This window comes from Heloderma suspectum, chromosome 2 (genome assembly GCF_057233095.1).
Source record: "Heloderma suspectum isolate Gila_16-S chromosome 2, 16-S_ref, whole genome shotgun sequence".
Classification (NCBI taxonomy): Eukaryota; Metazoa; Chordata; class Lepidosauria; order Squamata; family Helodermatidae; genus Heloderma; species Heloderma suspectum.
The window spans coordinates 310,612,013-310,631,182 of record NC_139459.1 but is presented as its reverse complement, the minus strand read 5'-3'; the positions used below and the strand labels follow the sequence as shown (position 1 = coordinate 310,631,182).

Sequence of the window (19,170 nt, the reverse complement as noted above, 5' to 3'; positions counted from 1 at the left end):
CAGCCTTGGGCAAAACATCCTCCTCTCAGTCTCAACCACCCCCGCTGCGACTGGATATTATTATATGGTTCTAAGTATTATAAGCTCTGCAATGCACATGTGAGATCATCAGATACAAATAGTTCAGTTATTAATGTACACATTGTTGAATGGGTTTGAGAGAGAGAGAGAGAGAGAGAGAGAGAGAGAGAGAGAGAGAGAGTGGCACAGTTCATGGGACATTTCCTGTGCTAGCTTCACAGTCAACAAAATGAATGGAAGTGTTTCTATGCAATTCCTCTTAATTTTAGCAGGACTTGAACAGGGTAAGTTCACAGAAGACTGTAAGGTGTTTGTAAAATAAATTGTAATAACTTCCAAGATATTCCGGATCTCTGGTTCTAAGTGGAAGAAACCAGACAGCTCATGGCCAGGGGAGTTTACATGACTGAAAAATTGGGGAAAGACTCTTGTTTCTTTCTGTAGTATAAACACATCTTTACAAAACATTCCCTGATGCAGATTAAAGGATGTTCGGACTCCTGCTCTTGGAAGTTCACAAATCACAGTTTTTAAATTAACTTTTTTCTTTTTAGTTTTTTAATTAGTGTTTAAGAAGGTATATGAGGGAGATTTTACATCTTTTCTCTATAGCCATGAGGTCTTGAAAGATGCCTTTCATTAAAAGTGGAAAACAAATGCCAACATTTTAATTCCTTAAAGACTAAAATCTGATTCCCTAGGAATATATGAACGCATTTCTAGATAGGAAATGCACTGCTGAAATGGTACAACATTGTTGCAGGGGGAAAGGGGAGTCATGCTTGTTTGGTTGTGTTTAAAAAGCTGCATGAGCACTCTGTGGCTGGATAATATATGAAGGGAGTAGTTGGCTTTAAAGCATCTACTTTGAAAATTAAAAAAATAGAAAGCCCCAAAACAATGGGGGACCAGGTTCTCCTGGTTCTGTTGCTTCTCCAGTGATGTCACAAGCATCTTACAGATGACCAATTATGTTATTACAACTAGGGACGTCGGAGAAATCAGCAATGGATTCAAATGAGTTTGGATTTCTATGACTCCGACATGTGGATTCCGCAGCAGACTGGCAATTTCTGAGTTGCGTGGATTCCACAGATTTGCAGACCAGGTTTTTACTTTTGGGTGGGATTTGTGCACATTTGCACTTGCGCTGATGCGCGCTTGCACAAATGGAACAAAATTATCATACATCACTAAAAATATCAGATTCCATCAATGAGCAGACAATGGAATGAAAAATGCCTGACAATCTATGAAACACAGACAGAATGGGTTTACAAAATCAGTACATCCCTAATTACAACATGGCCCCACATGGTAAGCTTTTTGCGTTTCTTTCTAAACATCAGCCAATCCTTCTTTCTCTCTCCCAGTCTAAATCTGCTATTTAAACTTCCCCAAGAAGCTTCCTGTGCAATGCAAGGGACAGCAGTGAATGTATGTGAAGGGACAACCTGAATTAGGATTACTGCATTCTTCGTCTTCAGCCTACAAATAAAGACCAGGATAGGCTGTAGGTGAAAGTTAAAGTCTAAAATGCTCAAGTTGGGTATGAGAGAGATTCCCTATATCACCGCTGCAAAAGCTGTATCAGCTTTCTATACAGCCAGGTTTTGTATGGAAATATCAGTCCCCGAAGAAGTTCTGTGTCCCATCACGTGGAAGGGCTTCTTCCTCCATGTGGGACACTCCCAGCCACTTCCAGCTGCCAAACCACACCTCAGGCCTTTCTGAGAGCATGCATTTAACATGTGTATCATATGTGTGGTTTTTAGATGTTGGAATGCCAACACACTCTAATATCATAACAAATATAATCTGGGGGTTCATGTCTCACTATCAAACTCGGGGGGGGGGAAATGCTGCTCTCTAGGATTGACTTCTCATCTAGTGCTTCTTTCTTTTTTACTAGTTCGTACTCAATATAGACAGAAGATTATCCTCACGGTAAAATAGAACACTTCAGTTTCTTGTTGGTTGGCTCTCCTCTTGGCAATGTTTATTTTACTCATGTAAGTCTCCGAAGCAGCTGATTTGACTGACTCGGTGGAGCGACTATGCTGGAAGGCATCTGAGACATCAAAATCTTCCACAGTCAGCATGTCTTGCAGTGTCTGCATAGTAGCATCCAATGTTTTTCGCACCTGCAGCAATTACAGGCATGGAATATTGTGAAACAAAGCGAGAGATATGCGTTTAGGTCAAAAAAATGCATGACCTTTGATACACAAGGCCTGTCTTTTTCTTTTTTTGGACTGAAAGTTTTCTAGGAGAGGGAATAGACAAGATAACAGATTATAATTTATGGCCCCAGGATTAATTGGATGCTTTCATGCATGGATGGGCAACCTCTTCAGCACTTTTTCTAATGTGTCTAAGGACACATTGGATATATCTCTTTAAGAATGCAGTCCTAAGGGTTGTTCAGTCGTTCAGTCATGTCCGACTCTTCGTGACCCCATGGACCATAGCACGCCAGGCCTTCCTGTCCTGTGCTCTCTCCCGGAGTGTGCTCAAGCTCATATTCATTGCATCGGTGATGCTATCTAGCCATCTCATCCTCTGTCGTCCCCTTCTCCTTTTGCCTTCAGTCCTAAGGGATTGCCCCCCAATAGATTAAAGGCTCCAAGATCAGAGTTTTCTGTCTATCCTATTTTTTTACTATTGTTGTTGTTGTTGTTATTTACATTTCTATACCACCCCATAGCCGAAGCTCTCTGGCTCCTCTTATGAGGTCATAGTTGCGACTTTGTAAGAGAAGCTTTCTGTGGTGGCTGGGGGAGGGGGGGCAGGGAGATCAACACTTGGACCTCCTCCTCTGTGATCGCAGCTCTGTCTAGGGCCATGGAGGAGGAGATCTGCCCCATCCTATGGCTTCCCAGATGTTGCTTGGAGCATCAAAGGATTGCTCCGTAAGGTTTATTTTTTTTAAAAAAAAATCTAGATGTCATTCCAAGCAGCAACAATTCCACCCAACCAGGAAGCAGAACGGGAAATCTCTAAGCAGTTCCTCCTTTTACAGGGGTTTATAGGTACAGTGGTGGTATTGATATGACATAGAAATAGCTGTGCACCCCAATGTTTAGTATCCTCCTTGTCTATCAGGACTAGCAGCAACTGGCTTGGGCATTGGTACTCTGACTCAGAGTGTCCCCCATCACCCACAACACTCTATGTTCGGACACAGCCTTTGAGTGGCAGCCAGGGCTGGCCCAAGATATTTTACTTCCTGAGGCAGACCAGCAAATGGTGCCCCATCCAGTGCACTCCAGATAAGTCCATTTTCCAAACAAAAATAGTGCTGTAGGTGATTACACTGCTGCGAAACTCTTCGATCTAAGATTCAAAGACAGCAATGTTAGTAATTGTCCCTGCATTTGTTTAGATTGCTAAACCATACATTCCCACATTCACAGACAAAGACAGGGACATGCCTGTAACACTTCAGTTTCCATATCAAGGATTCAATGCCTGAGTTCCCCCCGCCACCTCATCCAATTCTCACATTATCACACATACTGCAGGCTCTGTGCCACCTGCTAGTTAATATGTGTTTACCCACACTGAATTAAAGTCCAAGAAAATATTTGTTCTATTGTTACCAGTGTAGTTATTGTTAGACAAGGACAGGAGAGACTCAGGTTCAAATCCTTGCTCACTAATGAAGTTCACAGGTGAACTTACAGACAGTGGCTGTTCCAACCTACCTCACAGGTTGTTGTGAGGATAAAAATAAGGGCAGGTGGAGCACATACAACCCATTTAGCTCCTGGAGGAAAGATGCATCCACTACACCAATTGGAGATTAAATTTACAGAAACCCCAAGAAGATAGATAAGGCTGCAATCCTATACATGCTTACTTGGAAATAAGCCCCATTAAACATACTTAGTTCCAAGTAAACAAGCACAGGATTGTGCTGTAAATCCTAAAGTTTCCTACCCATCTCCTTCCCTTATCAGACTGCAGGTGTCGACAGCCACTTGGGTTCAGTGGATATTAGGGTCAGTTTACATGCAATGGAATCAAATGGTAACTTCTTCACACAGCGCATAAATTATGGAATTCACTACCACAGGAAGTAGTGATGGCCACTAATTTGGATGGCTTTGAAAGGGGGTTGGACAAATTCCCAGAGGAAAAGGCTATCAGTGGCTACTAGTCCTGATGGCTATGTGCTACCTCCAGTACCAGGGGCACTTTCATTTCACACACACACATACACACACACACACTGCATTTCTCACATATGTTTCCCCTTTGCTGCTCGGCTGAACTATGCATGATGGGAAATGAAGGATGGGGCAGAAAAGCAGATGGAAAAACAGGTGGGCAGGCAGAGGGAGTGGCAGTGCTGCTTCCTTCCTATGTCCCCCCCCCATCCTCTACCTTTCTGATGCTGTGCCAGAGGACAGAACAAAGGGAGTGTAATGTCCCTGTAGCAGGGGCTGAGATTACCTCAGGAAATCTCAGCAAAGAGAAAGCAAAGCAAAGAGAGGCTGCTTTCTGTTCTGAGGCCAGCTTGAGAGTCACCTTCCCCCAGGGTCTCCTCTCAGTTTCAGTGTCCCGTCTTTTAACTTTTTGTTGTTTTTACTTAGCTGCTGGAAGTGTGCTGCCTGCCCTCCCAGCTGCTGAAGCTCCATCACTTGTTGCTGCAGCCATCACCTCTCTGCTCCCTTGAGGAACTCTTATCCTTGGTGCGCATGGAATGCACCGCCTCTTCCTCCCCTCCCTTCCAGGCCCACGGTGACGGAAGAGAGAGGAGCAGGCTCGCATGCATTCCTCTGTCCTCTTTCTCTCTCTTCCACAGTTCAACAGGCAAGCAAACAGCACAGAGGAGAGAGAGAGAGAAGGAGGAGAAGAGAGATCTGCCCCACCATCACTCACCTGGCTTCTGGCCTTGTCAGGAAGGACAGGAAGGGGCCATAGACCAATGACTGGGCAGTGAGGCTGCAAGGTGGCAGGAAGGCAGCAGCCCAGTAACGACGCAGGCAGGCAGGCAGGCAGGCAGGTAGGCAGGCAGGCAGGCAGGCGCGCGCGCGCGCCCACAGCCAGAATCCACCACTCTTGCTGACTCAGTGCCTGAGTGCTTTGCCTCACTTTGCCTAATGAGAAAGCTGGCCCTGGTGGCAGCTACAAACAACCTCTTCATAATGTGCTGGATGTAGCCTTGCCCCATCTATAGCAGAGCTTCAGTGCTTTCAAGCAACATAGGAAATGACTATTAAATAGCAAACCACTGAGCCTGCTTCCTATCTGGGGACAAATACCTTGAGCAAATACTTTGCTCAGATATGTCATTCATATTACAAGGATGACAACCTAGCTTTCAGGATGGTCGTTTGGATGAAACAGACACCACACAGACACACACACACACACACACACACACACAGAGTGCAGAATGACATTCTAGTGCTTACAGTGGCAAAATGCTCCATGCAGGGACAAGACCCTGAGGCATCTGCAGCCCCTTCCCCATTTTAATATTATCACAACACTTTTAGATCCAAACTCACCTCCATCACTTAGAAATATAGTTATGACCCCTTCACACAACTAAGTCAAAACTCTCAACATCTTAGGTAACTGGTTTCAAAATTATGAACTACCACTGGTAGCTAAACAATTAGTTACACATCTTCTTCCAGAGACCTAGATTGGAAGAGGTTTAACATCACATAGTAATCATACCACCGCCTGTTTCCCATGGGTGGTGATAATAAGCTGCGCTCATTGAGGACGTGCTCCCTCACATTACTCAATGCTGCTAGTGGCATGGAAATGTATCTAAGTTGTATATTTAAGTAGTTTCAGCTACTGGTTAATAAAATGCTGTGGTGCTCAGTCATATAAATGCTGTCAGGAAGAGTGGTGATACAGCACCAGAATTAATGTCCTCAAAATGGCTGTGCCCAAGTGTCCTCTTGCAGCTTAGTCAGATACTGCAATGTGATCAGAGCAGATGATTTATCTGGCCCTATGAACTTATTGCTCAGATACTACTCCTAGGGCAGGCTCAAATATTACTTTTGCTCCTGGGATTCTGTACCAAGTAAGACCTGGAAAAGAGGCTCAGACTTGTGCACTCCCTCCCCCATTCTTCATCTGTACCCTTCACTGTGAACTGGGAGACACCACATCTTTTTTTTCCCCACATAGTCACCTTGATGCTGCAAAAGTATCTGAACAGGCTCTGAGGTTTTACCTAGACATCAGATAGTCCTTTGTTTATGTCACACACACACACACACACACACACACACCACATTAGAAAACCAGCAGGCTAAGCAAGATCGCCATCCAAATAAACCTGTCTTGCATTCTCCAGAAATCACAATCCCTTGGGCTGAAAAGGTATGGTAATCCAACAACTGTTAACTATCTGTATTAGTTTCAAAGTCACCTTGTATAGAATTATTAACTGAGTTGATAGAGCTTGTTTCCTTAAAGATCATAGACAATTACAGGTCTCACCTCTTCATTCTCTATTTTGAGCGTGGCAAGTCTAGACTGCAGCTGGTGATATCGCATGAGCAACTCTGTCTGAACTGGCTGCTGGGCACTCACTTGACATACCTGAAGCAATAACAGAAAGGCCTTTGCAAATTCAAAATAGATCATAATATTGACAGCTATTAATTAGGTAACGGCAGTATCCAACACTACCACTCCATCCACTTAAGCAATTGATGTAGCACTAGCAACAGGTTTTACATGCCAGTTTACTCTATTAGCATGACACCAGCTTACGCTAGTGCTACGTCAACGGCATAAGCAGAGCGGCAGTGTGGGAAACTCCCCTAAGAAAGCAAAGAATGGGCATCCCCAGAATTAATGCTGGAAATAAAACACAGAAAGTGCAGTACTTAATTTCTAACCAGTAGTATAATTCTTCTATTCCGTCTGAAATATATCTCATTAGACTACTGGGAGTAGTGATTTTTTAAAGTGCCAATACACCAAAGCTGCTCTAATGTTTTAACATCTATCTTCTTGTTGGTTTGTCCTGAGGTAGATTATATAACAGTTTTCCCAAAGCAAACATCTTAACTGCTGTTTTAAAGGCCTAAACATGAGTAAGTCCCTCACACATAAGATGCGGAGTAGCTAAGACCAGCTGTATTTCAGAAGTTCTGACTGGCCAGAAGGATGGTGAAACAGTCAGTCAATTTCCATTTTCTAAATTTGTTTCAGTAGAAGGAAAGAAGTGCCAACAAAGAAATAAATACTGAATAGGAAATCAAAATACTAACAAAGCAATTGTCCAGTAAAATGAGATCTAACTGGAAAGTAAAATAGCAATAGTCTGGGGCATGCACTAGCAATTTGGAAGGCCTGCTCTAAAAGTAAAAGTAATCTTATGTAAACATCACACAAATTCAACAGTAACAACAAATGAAACACAAATCCCATTAAAAGTTACCTATTCCTGCTGGAGTGGGGGAAGGGTTACATCTAAAGGGAAGCCAGAAAGATATTGCAATATGAAACAGTTGAACCCCTTTTCTACACTTATATACCTCATCCCCCATATGAGGCTGGTATTCAAACTTCAGAGGAGGACAGAAGACCTGGTTGCACATATCCATGACTGTGTGTTTATCACTTCGTGCATCAAGGTTGTCTACAGCATTTTCAATGATGTCCAGCCCCTCATGGCGTGACGTTTCTAGATTGTATTCAGCAGAGAGGTACGTTCTGAATGTCCGCGCCAGGCTGGCATGGAATCCCAGGTCACAGCACTATGGAAGAAAAAGAAATAGCCATGAGCTTAAACAGCAACAGCTACTAATTCCTCCTAGATACTGGTATAATAGGACCTTTCACCTAAAGAAATCCCAAATACCTACCCAGCAGAAGAATCAATACTATTAGGGAAATCAGCAAGAATTATTATTAGAGGAATAAGTATATTTTTTTACTGTTATGATGATTTTGTGGTTTATATACCAACTAGGTGCTGCGCAGAAAATAAAGCAAAAGTCACAGGCCCTGCCCTCAGGTTTACAATCTAAGTAGGACTAGACACAAAGGGGCAACATAATAGTGGGAAATGAAAGATGTGTTTCCATTGCATCACTACTCTCAACTTCTATGGGTAAATACTGCAAATGGATGAGACTCCTTGAACATCCACTTTCTTATCTGTTTTGAAACCTACTGAGGAAACCATCTAAGATCACAACCACAGAGGACTGACACAGAAACTTTCCCAAAACTTTTCCTTCTTCACTCACTGCTTGATCTACGTTTTCCCTTCTCACATGCATCAATATATTTGATTAGCCATGTTTTAATCAAAGAAATTACATCCGCTGATCCTAAACACACTCCTGTAGAATTAATTTCCACTGATCTCCATGGAACACATTCCCGTGCAAATGTGCTTAGAATTGGGTCCTTCATTAGTACATGGACTTGAAAAATAACCTGGGATTCAAAACAAAACCCTGTTAGCATAACCCCTTATGTCCCTGTGAACTTCCTCCATGTGTCTTATGATGGAGCAGCTTTTCATGCATAAAAAGTTATTCTATTCCTATTCACCTTGGAGAAAATCTGAATTTTAATTGGTAATACAGAAACCTAATTTGACAAAGGAACCAATAGCAGGAGAGAATGGCTATTCAAATCTTTGTAAAATCATTTTTATGGTTTCTGCCCAAGCAGATGTTTGGCCAAATTACCAATGCAGGGATAGAGAGCGAGGCAGAGAGAGAGAGAGACAGAGAGAGAGATTGTGTGTGTGCCTGTATGTTTCAAATCATGAAGGAGAGGGGATGGGAATCTGAGTGCAAGGGCAAAGTGGATCTAAGGAATCTTGACTTAGTAAAATGAAGTGACTTGAGGTAGGTTGTGTGTTTTTTTAAACCTCCTGACAGCACCCTCGATCCACAAAAGCAGTTTGAGGACTTCTGACAGGAAATGTTTCTTAATTTATTTGTACACACACAGACACACACACACACAGACAAAGCATGTGTGTGTGTTTGCTAAAAAAATCAGTGACTGTTTAGTAGCTGTTTACGTAGCTGTTAGTTAGCCTCTTTTCCCAAACTGGTCAACATAGAGGGCAAATAAGGCATTCAACAAAGATGCAAAACAAGCAGTGGCGAAGGACGCTGCAAGGATCCAAGGAGCACATCCATTTTACAAGGACTACAGCAGCTAGGAGCAGTCAGCCAATCACAATTTGCAGTTCTCAGCCTCTTCTTCCTCCATTTCAAGGAAACAGTTGAGCTTCTATGCAGTTGCAGACAAGCCCATACTTCCAGTTTTCCTAGATCCACCAAAAATGGCTAGTGTGGATCTGAATCAGTTATGTGGGAACAGCAATACCTGTTTAGGCCTTCCTTGACTGACAAGCCACAGTTTTTAGTGGAATTCCGTTTCTTTTCTTTTTTAAAAAAAGTTTTAACATGGAGTTTTATTCTATCTTATCTTGTATCTTTTCTTGTTCACTGCTCCGGAATCTGTCTAGATGTGGAGCAGTATATAAATGTTGTAAATAAATAAGGTAAAGTAAGGGGATATGGAAGCAGATACAAGTTAGGGAAACAGAGGGAGCTGATATAAAGCCAGAAACCTGGGTTTCTAGTTTTAATAGTACACCTTTGAATATTTGACAGCTGATTTGTTTTATGTTGGCTGTGCTGGATCAGACCAAAGGACTGTCTAGTCCAGTCCCTGTTTCTCACAGTGCCAAACCAAATGCCTGTGGGAAGCTCACAAGCAGGACAAGGGCAACAGCCATCTTCCGCCATTGTTCCCCAGAGGCTGTTACTCAAAGGCATGGTATTATATAGCCATTAGGACTAGTAGCCATTGATAGCCTTATCCTCCATGAGTTTGTCTTATCACCTTTAAAGCCATTTAAGTTGGTGGCAGTCACCACAACTTGTGGTGGAAAATTCTACAGTTTAACTATGCATTATCTGAAGTATTACTTTCTTTTGTCTCTCCTGAATCTCCCATTCATGTTCTTTGGATAACTCTGGATATTATGAGTGAGGGAGAAAAATGTCTCCCTATCACTTTTTCTACAGCATCCCTAATTTTATACACCTCTATCATGTTCCCATTACTTGCCTTTTTTCTAAACTTAAAAGCCCCAAATGTTTATTTATCTTTATTTTATTTAAAGGTATTTATCAATTACTTATATCATTACTAAACGATATGCAAAAAATACATAATAAAATCATAGTAAAACACTGTAATCGTTCTTCATAAGGGAGATGCTTCAGCCCCCTGATCGTTCTGGTTGCCCCTTTCTGCACCTTCTCCAGCTTTACAATATGCTTTTTGAGGTGTGGAGATCAGAACTCTATACAGTATCCTATGTTTGGTTGCACCATAGATTTGTATAAAAGCATTAAGATATTGGAGGTTTTGTTTTTGATCCTTTCCTAACAATCCTCAACATGGAATCTTCCTTTTTTACAGTTTTTAGACACTGGATTAATGTTTCATTGAGCTATCCACCATAACCCAAAATCTCTTTGCTGGTCAGTTGCTGCCAGCTCACATCAGGGCATTATGCGAAATGAGCAACAAGTTCATAATAAAATACTGACTAAGCAAAATGAGAGCTTTTCATAACTCTTTTAGCAGGGCCTGCTACCGTAGTCCACAAGAGCAGCTAAGTTATAAATGTATGTTCTCAGGCAGCCTAGATATCACATCATCCACATTCAGTGATCCCAATTGGCATACAGTTAGAACACACCATATATCTACCATAACGACCAACATTTTAACAATTTCAGCAAACTGTATGTACCAACAAAATTGTGAGCTTACTCTTCTTTAGTAAGAGGCTCTATATCAGGGGTAGGCATGTGGCCCTCCAGATACTGTTGTACTGCAACTCCCATCATGCCTCACAGGTGGCTTTGTTGGCTAGGGCTGATAGGTGCTGCAGTTCAAGAACATGTGGAAGGCCACAAGTTGCCCACCCCGATCTATAGGCTAGATCAGCCAAAAATCAGAAACAGGAAAGTAAACTCCACCACTGAGTATAAAATCAGCACACACAGGGCTCCTTCACACCAGGCTTTTATCCTGCAATTGAGATTGCTCCTTCACGGAAGTTTGCGTGCTCTTTACATGACGCAGTGATCATCCCAGCCATCTCCTGCACTAAATGCCCCTTGTTCCATTTTTAAATAGATCGCAGATAATGAGCTATCAAATTACGCCGTTGTGTTCCGCTTCAGTTCCCTCCGTCAAAAGAGTTAAAGCGGCAAGCAGAGGAGCAAGATCAATGAAAGTGAATGAAAGACTCAGCTATGGGGGAGAAGGAGTGGGGAAGGGGTGGGAGGAAAGGAGTGATCCTGCATTTAAAATGGAAGCAGAAAGCCCCATTTTAAATGCAGGATTTTAGGCTGGTGTAGATATGCCCACAAACAACATAGGAAAAACACACTTGCTAAGCAGTGCACATTTGGAGGGGAAGTCATACATAGCTGCCTTCAAAGCACCTCAAAAACAAAAGCAGATGCAGACCATCACCCACACAGCTAATATCCTGTAATTCCAGTGCTTGATTTCAGTGTCCTATTGACACAGTCTCCTTTGAGGAGAGAACATCTGAAATCAGGCTATCTGTATTGGCTTCCAGTGTCAGGGATGCGGGGGAGGGATCATTGCAAGCACCTGCCTTCTCTTAGGGGCAAGGAAAGCATCTTCTGGGAGCAATCCCCAACACAGATGTCAATGCCACCTTCCATGCAGGTTGTGCTATATCACCAGTTCTCCCCACCAAATCTGGGTGCCAAATGGGCAGACTCTTCCACAGGAGAACATGGGATCAGGGTCCAGAGGCACATCAGAGAAACAGCCAGAGGAGGGGGAGTCTGCCTACTGGTCAGCTGAAGAAAGAGCAGCAGCTGTGGCCTGGATGGGCAGGGAGAATACCGGTGCAAAATGGGAACAAGGCGGCAGCTGGAGATCATTCCTAGCAGTTTTTCTTCCATGAAAGAAGGCAAGCGAGGGCAGAACCCTCCAAATGCTACTGCTGCCACATGTATTCCTTTCCCCCTGGGTTAAGGAAGGCTTGAGGCCATGTATTCCCTGATAATTCACTCCAGATTGGAGTGAATCTGCTCCAAGCTTGTGCACCATTTGCCATTCAATTGAGGGCTGTGGACAAAAGAAGTCTTGCCATAATCCTCCTACTAATTACCATATTGACCAGTAGCATCAATGCTTGAATCTTGAAAGGCAGACCAATGTAATGCAATGGTTTTACACTAAATAAAATTAGACGGATGACGGGAACAGACAAAAACAACACTTTGTTTTCCGAATATATAACAGAATACTGCCAACAGTACATTTCCCAAGCTCTCAATTGTCCTCTGGTCTCTTGTTGTTTCTTTAAGGTATGTTCACAGAAGGATTTTTCAGAAGGATTTTTTTCCCATTCCTAACTCAAAGTGAAATATTAGAACTCATTTACTGCCACAAGCAACTCTAGCTAGGGAAGGCATCTCATCTTCACTGATGATTTGAAGAGACATCCCTCTATTCAGATTTAAGTCATACCAAAAAAGAGATGAATTCATCTTACTGTGTGAGAACAAAAGCAGCACAAGTTCTCACGTGCACACACACACACCTCAGAGGTTCCACTCTCAGGTATGTGCTCTGCTCTTTTAGATGACTGCAAAAGACAGCTGTAATCAAGTGTTCAACAGCTAATTTATAAATTAAGCAACTATCTATTCCATCATCAAAAAACCTGCCAGTTTAAAAGACCAGACAATAAGACTATCTTACATAGCCTTGGTCCAAACTCCACAAAGCCAGGAAATTGGAACTGAAGGCTGATGCCTTATCTGACATGACCCGTGATCAGTCATGATGTTGTGCAATGTCACAAATTGTGCTTGCTTACAACTTACCCTCCATGCACCCACACTTTTCCTGTGTCTTTCAGTCCCAAATCCAGATTGGGAGGATGGAGTGCCTGGGACTAGCAAAGATGCCCCATGCTGTCCTAGTCCAGTATTGCCTTATGAAGCATCTGAGCCTTACTGTATTACCATTCTTACTGAAGGCCGGCTGGTAGGGGTGCACGAAAGTCACTTACCTGGTCTCGCAGCTTTTCGCGGTGGGGGGGAGGCGCTTCGCTGCTCTCCCCCCGAAGTTCAGGCTGGAGGGGGAGGCTTCCTGCCTTGCCCGGCCGAAATTCAGGCCGGGGGGGAGGCTTCCCGCCTCGCCCGGCCGAAATTCAGGCCGGGGGGGAGGCGCCTCGCCTCGCCGCGAAATAAAAAGTTTAAAACAAAAAACAAAAACGCCCCCGTGATAGGCTACGTGACGATTAACGTAGCCTATCACGGCTAGATCTGCAAAGTCAGCCGTGATAGGCTACGTAAATCGTCACGTAGCCTATCACGGGTGACTTTAAAAAAAAAAGCGCGTACGCAAATGGCGGCCCCCATAGGGAGCCGCCATTCGCGTTCCTTATTTGGTCGCTGTAGTCTACGTAAATCTTTACGTAGACTACGGCGAAAATAAGGGCAACGCAAATAGCGTTGCCCTTATTTTCGCCGTAATCTTTACGTAGACTACAGCGACCAAATAAGGAACGTGAATGGCGGCTCCCTATGGGGGCCGCCATTAGCCATACGCGCTTTTTTTTTTTTTTAAGTCACCCGTGATAGGCTACGTGACGATTTACATAGCCTATCACGGCTGACTTTGCAAATCTAGCCATGATAGGCTATGTTAATCGTCACGTAGCCTATCACGGGGGCGTTTTTTTTTTTTAGTTTTATTGGAATGGTGGCGGCGGCAGCCGGTCGAAAGATCGGCTGCCGCCCCCGTCCCTGACGAAGACCCGACGAACCGCCGCCGGGAGGGACATTCGGAAAAGGTAAGTCCTGTCCCGGGGGGGGCGGGGGCGGACGGAGAATTTCTCCCCGAAACTTCTTCGGGGGGCCGAACACGTTGGCGCTCGGCCCCCCGAAGTTTCGGGGAGAAATTCTCCGCCAACCCTACCGGCTGGGGAATGCTGGGAGTTGTAGAACCTATTTCTGCCTAAACGTGCCTAGGATTGCATCCTATTTTTCCCCCTCATCCCTCCCAATTCTTTTTTCCTTATGTGTCATGTTTGTTTGTTTGTTTGTTTGTTTTAGATTATAAGCCTGCAGGAAGGAATTGTCTTCACTTACTGTTTACTTGGGTTAAACGTGCTTGTGATTTGTTGGGTTGTAAACTTGACTTGTCCAAAGCCTTTATAGCATCTTTGATTTGATGATCCTCCTTTTGCACTGTGTTCTTGTATGCACCATGCAATGTGTAATGAGAAACAGCTACGCCACATGGATTCTCCATCTTGGCTCTTGTGTTTCCTCCTCCCTCTCAATCCCCGTACCTTTTGTGTGACATCTTTTAGAACGTAAGGCTGTGGATAGGGGCTGTCTTACTTCCTATCTTTGTAAGTCACCTTGGGAGACTTTTGAGATAAAAGGCAGAATAAAATGCAATAAATAAATAAGCTTGCATATAATTTCAATCTATATCACTCATTCAAAATTGGTTTTGAAAAAGTGACAGGTAGTATGGAAGCTTCTATGATAAAAATTAATGAACATTTCTGAGTGCATGATACGGCATACTTCTGATTCTGTTGTACAAAGCATCCTGTGTAACTGGGAAGCTTGCACTTTTCTTTTTGTTTGAATCCACAGATATTGCCCTGAGAAGATGTGAAATTACAATCCTTATAGTACCTGCCTGACTTGAACCAGAAAGTCATGGATTGGGGAGGGAGGGGGGGACTTGAAGAGTGTGTTGAAACACCAGTGCCTTGCAGCATTTTCCCATCCCCTCAGCAAGTCAATTCCTTTCCTGATTATGCCCTGGAATACATGGAATGTGCCTTTTTTCACAGTAACTGCATACTATGTTGACATTGTCATCAAACTGTCAACCATAAGCCCAAGATCTCTGTCTTGGTCAGTCACGAGCGTACAAGTGAAGTTGGGATTCCCCCCCCCCCCAATGTGCATCACTCTATGCTTGCTTACATAGAACTGGATTTGCCCTTTTGATGTCCATTTTTCCACTATGGAGTGATCCTTTTGGAGCTCTTTGCAATCCCTCTTTGTTTTAACTGCCCTAAATAATGTGGTATAATCAGCAAACCTGGCCACCTTGCTGCTTAGTCCTAGTTCCAGACCATTTATTATTATGACTACTTCTATTATTAATACTACTATTATTAAATTTGTTATTATTACATTTATATCCTGCCCTTTTTCCTCTTGCAAGTAACCCAAGGCGGCTTCCATGGGCATCCTCCTCCATTTCATCCTCACAACAACCATGTGAGGTAGGTTAGGCTCAGGGTCCATGAGTGGCCCAAAGCCACCCAGTGAGCTTCATGGCCAACTGGGGACTAAAACCCAAATCTCCCAGGTTCCAGTCCAACACTCTGACCAATACACCACGTTGTCTTTATGAACAAGCTGAACAGCATTGGTCCCAATACAGATCCCTGCAATCTAAAACCTATGTAAAAGTTCAGTATGTTTGAAAATATACTTTAAAACTTAAGCAAGAAAACAGTGAATACCCTTTTAAGTTGTTAAACAAATGAAATCATGCCACACTAGAAATCTTAAGATATGAATGGTTTATAAAGAAAGGTAAATGCAGAAGAACATCATATACAGAAGTAAAATATGAAACATGCAATGATCACAAAGAAAATACATGTGTACACTATGCAAAATACACTACAGTTTAACCCTTGCTATGGCCTATTGAAAAAAACAATGTCAGTAGGCCCAATGTTAGTAGGCCGCAAACAATGTTAGTAGACCCAGCAGCAGTTTCAATTGTACTTCTTGTTTATTCGGTTAGTCACTTCTGACTCTTCGTGACTTCATGGACCAGCCCGCACCAGAAGAAAATTCTGGAGCCCAAGAAAAATAAAATCTGTCACTGCTTCTATTTCTTCCCCTTCTATATGCTAAAAACATACAAAAACCTATTTATTTCTCAGCGTGAACAGCAAAGTTTGCTCCTTATGCCCCTTAGCTACCAACCTTCATGTGTAAGTGAAAACACAAGCAAAATAGGACTAAGCGGCTAAGGGCATAAAGGGGTAAGGCTGCTAAAGCTTCTGCTGCTGTTCTACTCTTCTCCAGTATAATTAAAGCAATCTTTGCTTGTGTTTTAGGATTTGCCTCTCGAGTCGGTAGAATCTTGTGGTGACACTGTACCACTTCAGACTGCAGGTGGAAGAGGACATTTTTTAATGCTCCACCTTGTAAAAAAAACCACACACATCCAATATGATTATTATAAAACAGCCTTCTCCCTCCTCCACTAAGTTGTTTGGTTTCGTGTTTTGTTCTGTTCTTTACATTCAGGGAAATTTTTATGTAGGGGAGCATTCAAAATGTGACTCTCACCTGCACTCTGAAATGGTACAGCCCATTCTACCATCTCATTGCACTGCAAAGATAGAAGACGCTTTGGAGAAAGATACATAGCAAATGGCAGTCGAAGGGGGGATCAAGGGAATTCTGGGAAGCAGACAAAACCTTCTGGACTACAGTTGCCAATCCCTTTATGTAAGGTTAGGGTGGACTGTTGTTGTTTATTCGGTCAGTCGCTTCCGACTCTTCGTGACTTCATGGACCAGCCCACGCCAGAGCTTCCTGTCAGCCGTGGCCACCCCCAGCTCCCCCAAGGTCAAGTCCGTCACCTCCAGAATATCATCCATCCACCTTGCCCTTGGTCGGACCCTCTTTCTTTTGCCTTCCACTTTCCCTAGCATCAGTATCTTCTCCAGGGTCGCCTGTCTTCTCATCATGTGGCCAAAGTACTTCAGTTTTGCCTTTAAGATCATTCCCTCAAGTGAGCAGTCTGGCTTTATTTCCTGGAGTATGGACTGGTTTGATCTTCTTGCAGTCCAAGGCACTCTCCGAATTTTCCTCCAGCACCACAGTTCAAAACCATCTACCTTCCTTCGCTCAGCCTTCCTTATGATCCAGCTCTCGCAGCCATAGGTTACTACGGGGAACACAATTGCTTTAACTATGCGGACCTTTGTTGTCAGTGTGATGTCTCTGCTCTTCACTATTTTATCAAGATTTGTCATTGCTGTTCTCCCAAGAAGTAAACGTCTTCTGATTTCCTGTCTGCAGTCAGCATCTGCAGTAATCTTTGCACCTAGAAAGACAAAGTCTGTCACTGCCTCCACGTTTTCTCCCTCTATTTGCCAGTTATCAATCAAGCTGGTTGCCATAATCGTGGGTTTTTTTTTGAGGTTTTACTGCAACCCAGCTTTTGTACTTTCTTCTTTCACCTTCATCAGAAGGTTCTTCAGCTCCTCCTTGCTTTCAGCCATCAAAGTGGTATCATCGGCATATCTGAGATTGTTAATGTTTCTTCCAGTGATTTTAACTCCAGCCTTGGCTTCATCAAGCCCAGCACGTCGCATGATGTGTTCTGCATACAGGTTGAATAGGTAGGGTGAGAGTAAACAACCCTGCCGTACTCCTTTCCCAATCTTAAACCAGTCCGTTGTTCCATAGTCTGTTCTTACCGTTGCTTAGGGATGGCGGAGAATTTCTCCCCGAAACTTCAGGGGGCCGAGCGCCAACGTGTTCGGCCCCCTGAACAAGTTTCGGGGAGAAATCCTCCGAACCCCTCCGCCCCCGCACACCCCCCCCCCCGGGATGGGACTTACCTTTGCCGAATGTCCCTCCCGGCGGCGGGTGTGGCCGGCAGTTCGGCAGCTGTTTGTGCGGGGCGGGAGCAGCAGCCGGTTGTTCGACCGGCTGCCGCCACCGCCATTCCAATAAAAGAAAAAAAAAAACGCCCCTGTGATAGGCTACGTGACGATTAACGTAGCCTATCATGGCTAGATTTGCAAAGTCAGCCGTGATAGGCTACGTCAATCATCACGTAGCCTATCACAGGTGACTTTAAAAAAAAAAAAGCGCGTACGGGTAATGGCGGCCCCCATAGGGAGCCGCCATTCCCGTTCTTTATTTGGTCGCCGTAGTCTACGTAAATCTTTACGTAGACTACAGCGACCAAATAAGGAACGCGAATGGCAGCTCCCTATGGGGGCCGCCATTAGCGTACGTGCTTTTTTTTTTTTTAAGTCACCCGTGATAGGCTACGTGACGATTAACGTAGCCTATCACGGCTGACTTTGCAGATCTAGCCGTGATAGGCTATGTTAATCGTCACATAGCCTATCACGGGGGCGTTTTTTTTTTTTTTTAAACTTTCGAGTTCGCGTTCCTGAATTTCGCGGCCTGAATTTCAGCCGGGGCAAGGCGGGAAGCCTCCCCCCCAGCCTGAATTTCGGCCAGGGCGAGGCGGGAAGCCTCCCCCCCCCTGGCCTGAACTTCGCAGGGGGAGCAGGGAAGCGCCTCCCCCCCACCGCGAACAAGCTTCGGCGAAAGTTAAGGGACTTTCGTCCACCCCTACCGTTGCTACTTGGTCGTTATACAGATTCCTCAGGAGGCAGACAAGATGACTAGGTATCCCCATACCACCAAGAACTTGCCACAATTTATGATGATCCACACAGTCAGAGGCTTTCAAATAGTCAATAAAACAGAAATAGATGTTTTTCTGAAACTCCCTGGCTTTCTCCATTATCCAGCGGATATTGGCAATTTGGTCTCTAGTTCCTCTGCCTTTTCGAAACCCAGCTTGTACATCTGGCAATTCTCGTTCCATGAATTGCTGGAGTCTCCTTTGCAAGATCTTGAGCATTACCTTACTGGCATGTGAAATAAGGGGCACTGTTCGATAGTTTGGACATTCTTTAGTGTTTCCTTTTTTTGGTATGGGGATATAAGTTGATCTTTTCCAATCTGGTGGCCATTCTTGTGTTTTCCAAATTTGCTGGCATATGGCATGCATCACCTTGCTTGACAGCATCATCTGGCAAGATTTTAAACAGTTCAGCTGGGATACCGTCATCTCCTGCTGCCTTGTTATTAGCAATGCTTCTTAAGGCCCATTCAACCTCACTCTTCAGGATGTCTGGCTCTAGCTCACTGACCACACCGTCAAATCTATCCTCGATATTATTATCCTTCCTATACAGATCTTCTGTATATTCTTGCCACCTTTTCTTGATCTCTTCTGCTTCTGTTAGGT

At 43.8% G+C, this 19,170-nt stretch overlaps 1 protein-coding gene across 2 annotated transcripts in view; it reads right to left on the bottom strand.

The window, feature by feature from the left end:
* The window catches only part of SRGAP3 (SLIT-ROBO Rho GTPase activating protein 3), a 298,364-nt gene that overhangs the window by 58,826 nt on the left and 220,368 nt on the right, over positions 1 to 19,170 (bottom strand). For both annotated transcript variants that reach the window (XM_084840267.1, XM_084840268.1), the window contains exons 7-9: positions 7,545 to 7,766; positions 6,499 to 6,600; positions 1,968 to 2,165 (exon numbers count right to left, since the gene is read on the bottom strand). In XM_084840267.1, coding sequence (XP_084696393.1) covers positions 1,968 to 2,165; positions 6,499 to 6,600; positions 7,545 to 7,766 — 522 coding nt within the window. The remainder of the gene's footprint in view (positions 1 to 1,967; positions 2,166 to 6,498; positions 6,601 to 7,544; positions 7,767 to 19,170) is intronic.